The sequence below is a fragment of the Pungitius pungitius genome, chromosome 2 (genome assembly GCF_949316345.1).
Source record: "Pungitius pungitius chromosome 2, fPunPun2.1, whole genome shotgun sequence".
Taxonomy (NCBI): Eukaryota; Metazoa; Chordata; class Actinopteri; order Perciformes; family Gasterosteidae; genus Pungitius; species Pungitius pungitius.
The window spans coordinates 10,557,843-10,565,970 of record NC_084901.1 but is presented as its reverse complement, the minus strand read 5'-3'; the positions used below and the strand labels follow the sequence as shown (position 1 = coordinate 10,565,970).

Here is an 8,128-nt window from a genome sequence, read left to right as displayed (position 1 = left end):
AGAGGGAACGGGGTGCATGAACCCGGTCGAAATGTAAAAAAGGGCTGTGTGGCCTAAAAAGTTGCTGCTATAGATTATGTATGAGGGGAACATGGTGTGGCACCAGCACTGTAATCCCTCTGAGGATGCACGTGTTTCAAATGTCTACACTACAGCACTGTTGTGAGCAGGCAAAGTCTCCATCTGATGGCATTTATTCTTGATGCATGTTGTGAGAATATTTGAGAGCTTAAATTATTTTTACAGCATTTTCTGTATGGAAAGCTAATGCAATGATCTCAAAGGAGAAACAAAAGTAAGTAGCTTTTGCTTCAGAAACAGTAGATCTACAGGGGTGCAGGATCACCTGCATTTGGAACCGGTCATAAAATACTCTCATGTCTTTTCACATTACACAGCTTTGGATCTAACTGTCGAAACACGGTGGATAGATAGTACAGTTAAGAGGCCAGCTTTGATAAAATCATCTTTATTGAATAATTTTCCAAATCTCTACAATGTGTTCATTGTAATGTTTCTATTTCAGCCACAACCCACAAATGCATTACTCTCCTACAGCATTTGAATTATGAACAGTGAGAAAATTACTCCATTCCTCTATGGCACAAAGGACAATAAACGCCTCTGTTGTATGGGACTGTTTTGTGCAAACCTTAAAGCTTCAGAAACACTGGATCCTGTAGTTTACATTTTGCGACTAAATAGTGTTGCATTTGGGGTTAAGAGGGGCTCTGATGTAGTGAGAGCCTGAACATACTTTAAAAGTAATCAATAAAATATTAAAGGAATACTACTTCATGAAGTTTGCAACAAGTAGCGGTGAGAAAGTAAGCAAGGTTTGAACTTCTCTCTCCAGCTCTCTTTTTTCATTTATCACACTATTACCACATCATCACTTTTTAATGTGAACAACAGCTTGCACCTGTATGAATGTCTTCCAGTAGCGGCTGTTCCACCAGTAGAGGAAAATAGGGGCCTGCTTTATGTGTATTTTCACCCGCCTTTCTGTTCTTTTTCTTTTTTTCTTTTACTCTTTAACTGCCCTTTTCTGGTTTGGCAGTTCCTAATGCAATGTGATACTAGGGTTGTAGGTAGGCTTACAATAAAATCATTAATCATTAGCCATCATCAGATTACATTTCTTTAATATATTTGTAAAACATTGACGCTTTTTCATTGTTGCAGTCACTCAGTTTAATTTATTATTTCGGGAAGTGACCATGCTGCTGACTGCAATGGGGAAATCTGTAGCTAGTTCTGACTGACAGCACCTGCAGCACTCCAAATGTCACTGCCTTGATCTGTGAAAAGCCCCTTGTCAGGACGAATGTGAGAAACACTTCAATTAGTCCCAGTGGTGTCCATCACCACCAGAAGTCTTTTGGAGAAGAGGATTTTTGAAATTTGTTGACTCAGAGAGGTTAGTCATCATCCCTAAATCCTTCTGATGTAACACTACTGTTCATTTTTCACCCAAACTACCATCAAAAACAAGATTGAACCAAAACCCTTGGGAGGAGCCAAACATGATGCAACAACACATCTCAAAAATGAGTTATGACATTCACATGTAAAGAGAACAAAACACACTCATCCTCCGAATTGAAACATTTTGATTCATACTTCTAAACATCATCGCCATTTTGATCATAGCTCTACCTTAACTGCTCTATTTAAAATGTATCCTTCTTTTAATTACAGAAAGAACATACTATTGAGACAGGATGAGTGTGGACAAAGCCATGGAAACTTGACAGAGAATGTCAATGCCTTGAAAACGATTCCACATATGCATAACACAATAAGAGGGTGGACAGAGAAATGGGGGGCATGGTGGGCTTGGGGTAAGATGGCAAGCCTCCGTCAGATTTCCGACACTAATCTGGGTTTGCCTTGGGCCTCACCTACGAGCCCAAACCAATAAGAATCCCTTGCTCTGTGTATCTGTTGTTTTGTAAAGCCACGGTGTAACAAGGTAGAGGGAGAAAGTAAGTCGACGTTTGAAATGATCACCAAAGATCAAGTGCCTGCTCAAGGGTTAATCTAAACCAACCCCATGGGTTTAAACCACAAATTGGACATCCCTTTGAAGAACTGTGGACTGTATAGGTGCTAAGTTTTAAATGTAGTGCTGAAATTAAGTAGCTGCTACTACATGAATAACTGATACCTTGCAATATGGAATATGGCTTCAGTGGATATTTTATGTGGCTTTCCAGCTCTGAAAAATGGCATTAAAACAAAACACACGTTTTTCAACATTTATTTTAAGAACTATTAATTTTGGTCTACGGACATTTTGAAGAAAACTGTTCACAGTGAGTTCATATGTTGAACATTTTAAGACAGCCTGTGATGTTTAATAATCACTCTCCATTTAGCAATTTTTTGGTCTCAACCTTCAGTAAAATAGTATTTTTTTGCTGATATATATATATATATAAATATATATATTTTAGGGCTGTCAAAAATAGCGCGTTAACGGCGTTAATTAGCTGTTTGTTGTTAATTACGTCAATTTTTTTGACGCATTTCACGCATGCGCAGTGTGACAAATTATTCAGGTCAGTAAAGTGCCTCTTCCTCTAGGGAATGCACTTTATCCTATACAACACATTACTGCCACCTGCAGGCATATGTCAGGCCGTCAGGTTCAGCAAGTCGTTTGCGCCAGAGACCCGCACCCCCCCCTCCCCCCCCCAGTTAATTAATCATGATTAATCCACTGAAAATTCTGATTAATTTGATTAAAATGTTTAATCATTTGACAGCCCTAATATATTTATATATATATATATAATATATATATATATATATATATATATATATATATATATATATATATATATATATATATATATATATACACTCACCGGCCACTTTATTAGGTACACCTGTCCAACTGCTCTTTAACACTTAATTTCTAAGCAGCCAATCACATGGCGGCAACTCAGTGCATTTAGGCATGTAGACATTGTCAAGACAATCTCCTGCAGTTCAAACCGAGCATCAGTATGGGGAAGAAAGGTGATTTGAGTGACTTTGAACGTGGCATGATTGTTGGTGCCAGAAGGGCTGGTCTGAGTATTTCAGAAACTGCTAATCTACTGGGATTTTTACGCACAACCATCTCTAGGGTTTACAGAGAATGGTCCGAAAAAGAAAAAACATCCAGTGAGCGGCAGTTCTGTGGGCGGAAATGCCTTGTTGATGCCAGAGGTCAGAGGAGAATGGCCAGACTGGTTCGAGCTGATAGAAGGGCAACAGTGACTCAAATAACCACCCGTTACAACCAAGGTGGGCATAAGAGCATCTCTGAACGCACAGTACGTCCAACTTTGAGGCAGATGGGCTACAGCAGCAGAAGACCACACCGGTTGCCACTCCTTTCAGCTAAGAACAGGAAACTGAGGCTACAATTTGCACAAGCTCATCGAAATTGGACAATAGAAGATTGGAAAAACGTTGCCTGGTCTGATGAGTCTCGATTTCTGCTGCGACATTCGGATGGTAGGGTCAGAATTTGGCGTCTACAACATGAAAGCATGGATCCATCCTGCCTTGTATCAACGGTTCAGGCTGGTGGTGGTGGTGTCATGGTGTGGGGAATATTTTCTTGGCACTCTTTGGGCCCCTTGGTACCAATTGAGCATCGTTGCAACGCCACAGCCTACCTGAGTATTGTTGCTGACCATGTCCATCCCTTTATGACCACAATGTACCCAACTTCTGATGGCTACTTTCAGCAGGATAAAGCGCCATGTCATAAAGCTGGAATCATCTCAGACTGGTTTCTTGAACATGACAATGAGTTCGCTGTACTCAAATGGCCTCCACAATCACCAGATCTCAATCCAATACAGCATCTTTGGGATGTGGTGGAACGGGAGATTCGCATCATGGATGTGCAGCCGACAAATCTGCGGCAACTGTGTGATGCCATCATGTCAATATGGACCAAACTCCCTGAGGAATGCTTCCAGCACCTTGTTGAATCTATGCCACGAAGAATTGAGGCAGTTCTGAAGGCAAAAGGGGGTCCAACCCGTTACTAGCATGGGGTACCTAATAAAGTGGCCGGTGAGTGTATATATATATATATATACAGTAGCTTTCAATAGAAATATTTGACATTCTTTGCAAAATAGTATTTATTTCTGTGTGCTGTTTGGTGCTGAGACGTCGTACTGAGATTTGTGTTTATTGGAGCTTTTCACTTAAAATAGCAGCATTCTGAAGTTGGAAAGAAGGTTAAAAGAGTAGTGGGACAGAAAAAATAATACAATAAAAAAAATGCCCTTCATAGTTGTGAATAATGTTTGGTAGAATGGTTCTTAGTTTATCAGTTCCAGTAACTCCTTTCATATATGCAACATAATTCTACCTATCATTGGAAAAATATGATAAAAACAAGTTCAAATGCATTTTTTGTCAAACTAAACATTGGGTAGTAACATTAAAGTATATTATGTCTCACTTTCACACATATTAGCATCATATTTTAATATAATCCGCAGTACGAGACAGGTGGTTAAAAATAACATGGGTCACTGGGATGACAGTATTCACAAGGAATGTATAAAATAATCATCCATGCGGTTTATAAAATCAGGTGGGAATATATTTTACTTGACCCAATTGAAAACATTTATATGATCTTGGCAATCACAACTCAATTTAGAGAGAAAGTTTTTCCCATGAAAGGACTACATTGCTTCACACCAAACACCAAAACCCCTAAAGTGCATAATGAGAATCACAGTATACTACTTCACATCAAACAGATTTTCTCATTGTATCCTGAAACAAGACAGTGAAAACAAAACACTTGGGTTCAGACTGTAAGTATACAGGAATGTGAAAATGTAATTTTTGTTTGTTATGCAATGTGTGTGGTGTCTGTGATGGTCTGTCCCACTGGCCTACTTCCATTTTTGAGAATTCCTTCGGTGGTGATAACATGACCCAAATTCATTACTTGTGTCTTTGGACCACCAATGTCAGAGTCCTCGGCCTGTGGCTCTAAGAAAGCCACCCTCTTTCCACTTGACCGCCGCTGTCCTAACTCTACTTGTCTGGGGTCTGAGCAGAGGATGAAGGCTCGCCCACCGCACCCTCTCGATCCCCCACCCCGATTTTCCCGGCATCGGCAAGGGGTGAGGTAGAGGTAGAGCAGCACCAGAATGATACTGACCACACAGGAGGCCAGGGTGGTGAACGCTGTGTTGAAATGTTCAGAACTCCTGCCGACTGCTAAGCCTCTGGTAGAGACCGTGCTTCGGTTTCCAACCACTACATTGACTTCCAGAGACTCGTTGGGGTTATAGTGGCGCCTGCGGGCTGCCACGCACCCATAAGTCCCAGAATCCTCCATTTGGGCTCCCCAGATTTCAAGCGTGCCATTGGGTAATACTACTAGCTGAGTATTCAGATCATTGCTTGATGAATTCACTACAGTCTTCGGGGTAAGCCAGAACACCTCCTGGCCTTGAGCGTCCAACCCTGGACATGGCACTCTTAGCCATTTGCCAAGCTCCACTTGGTAGGTTTGTGCCTCAAAGGGCATCTCCAACACTACCTCCCGGCCACATTCAGATACCGGTCCTGAACCGTCCCTGCATGGATATCCACCTCTGAAATCCATTAGTGGGCGATACTGTTTCCACATCCAATACTCCAGCAAGGCGAGTAAAGCGCAGTTACAGACCAAAGGGTTTTCCTGCAAATAAATCCTTCGATCCCGGGTAAGAGCCAAAAGCCTCTGGACAGGCACCTCACAAAGCCTGTTGTATGACAGATCAAGAAAGGTCAGATTACGAGGCCCTCCAGGTTCCCAATAAAGCCCCAGGGGGAAAACCGTCAGTCTGTTCCCGGAGAGGTAAAGCCTCTGCAGGCTGTAAAGATTACCAAAAGCCCCAGGGTTGATCTGAACAATCTTGTTGCCAAACAGCAGCAGCTCTTTAAGTTCCTCCATCCCGGCAAAAATGGACTTGTTCAGCGCTGTTAGTTGGTTGAAAGAGAGGTCCAGATGGAGGAGGTGTGGCATCGCAGTGAAGGCATCTACCTTGATACAGCTGATAGAGTTGCGGCTGACAACCAGCGTAGCAAGTCTGTCAAATGGCCGGGAAATCCAATCCGTGGTCTGCAGGACCGTGAGGGCATTGTGGCTCAAGTCCAAACGTGTGGCATAGCCAGGGAGATCAGAGGGCAGTATGGACAGATTGCGCCCACTGCAGGAAATTATATCACTGGCACAAAGGCAGCAGGGTGGGCAAGTGGCCAAAGAGGGGCAGATGCCAAGACACTGGACGAGCAGAAAGGCTGCAGCAGCAGGGTTCCGTTGACTGCCTCCAACAAAAGTCTTGCCGAAAGGCTGTGAGGAAATGGGACGCATCCTGGTGTGACCTTGAAATGGCGTCTGAGGATGTGAGGATGATGATGTCCGGCTTCTGATAGTGAACTGAGGACAAACAGAGAGAGAGAGAGAGAAAGAGAGAGGATATAAAGAAGAGGTCAAATGGAAATAGTTCTCATATTCTCAACTAGTTATAGAAATAATCTAGTGATCTTATCGAAAGTAATTCCTCCAACATAGTTGAACAATAGACAGACACTTGTTTGAAAATTACTTTGTGCTTTAGCTCCAAATACCAAATACCTAATGTTTCAATCCATCGATCAACCACGTTGATCTGTCTATCTGTATTATAGCATTAAAAATGTGTTGGAGTATTCAATGTGATACACTAAGAACATTAAACCAAATGTAAAACTCCTGCAATATGTTTATATAATATCCTAATTAAACTACATAGCTGTGTTATTTATTTCAAAATCAGCTACTGTTTTCCCTGTTTGTTGAACTGTTATCTCATAATAACTCATAATAACACCCAGCATATGAATAGTGAACAAGAAGTTTAGAGCTGCATCGTGTAAATAAACCAGCAGCAACTTTTAAAATATATAATATAAATATATATATATATATATATATATATATATATATATATATATATATATATATATATATATATATATATATATATATATACTTTTGAAAAGGAGACCATCTTTAGCCCAAACAACCAATTGATAAATCAAGAAAAAAATTAGCAAAATAAAAAGAACTGAATGACTAAAGAGATACATGTATCAAGTGGTTGTGGGTGACAGTTAACTATTTTATATTACTGGCATGCCACTCTGTATCTCCAAACTGGTTCAGAAGGGAAAACAACCAGGATTTGACGACAAAAACAAACGTCTCACCGTTCGCGCCCACACCGCTGCCCATTCAAATCCTCATCACGTCCGCGTTCACTCCGCGCACTCCGCGCTCTCCTGGACGCGATGCAGGTCCGCATCCCACATGTGGATCCTAAAAACCCACCGGCCACTTTGCGGGGTTCGCAAACGATCCGCTGAATATCTGAAGCGTGACGTGGAGCGGACGCCTAGAGAGTTCACCTGCAGCTCGGCTTGCACGCCGCCGCGGAAGTGGTCCGCCCCGGGAGTAGAGACACAGGCAGCACACAGAGGGGAGGGGGGGGGGGGGTGCAGCATCAGCACCACCAACTCAAGCGTTAGTGAGAGTGTTGTATTGTCTAAACTGTATTACTGTGGATTAATGTTGTTGCGGTGATAAAAGCTGAATTATGAAACGAGATGGCTTAGCAATATCTGTTACATCAGGAATGTCCAAATCTCTCCCTCTCCTTCTCTCAAAAAGCCAACTATGAAGAGTGACGTCATTATGATTCCCAGGTAACAACGTTCCACTGACTTTTTTGTCCAATTTAAATGTGTAATTTGAGAAGGTTTTCGCCTAAGTGTAACAACAAACGTTTACTGGAAAAATAAAAGATGTGCACATCCATCCAATCCAATCCGCTGATTCGAGGTTGGGTCGTGCAGATCCCATTTTTTCAAAAGTATGGATGCAAAAGCTGAGAGCACCAACCTATGGCTTTGGAAACTGTGGGCAACAGGACAGGATTTTTGAATCGGAAATGTTCTACTTTGCCTTTATAATCCGAGGGTTTCCATCAGGTCGAGCAGGCTTTGGTTGAATGAATTGGTCAAGCACATTGTCTCTTTACTCCATGGATTTGAGCTAAAAATCTGG

At 41.8% G+C, this 8,128-nt stretch overlaps 1 protein-coding gene across 1 annotated transcript; it reads right to left on the bottom strand.

The window, feature by feature from the left end:
- Positions 1-4,094: 4,094 nt before the first annotated feature.
- Positions 4,095-7,483, bottom strand: LOC119210902 (amphoterin-induced protein 2-like). The gene is made up of 2 exons (XM_037461413.2): positions 7,273-7,483; positions 4,095-6,460 (listed from the first exon to the last, which is right to left on the bottom strand). The coding sequence occupies exon 2, from the start codon at positions 6,392-6,394 to the stop codon at positions 4,880-4,882; it is 1,515 nt and encodes a 504-aa protein (XP_037317310.2). The 5' UTR covers positions 6,395-6,460; positions 7,273-7,483; the 3' UTR covers positions 4,095-4,879.
- Between the last annotated feature and the right edge of the window lie 645 nt (positions 7,484-8,128).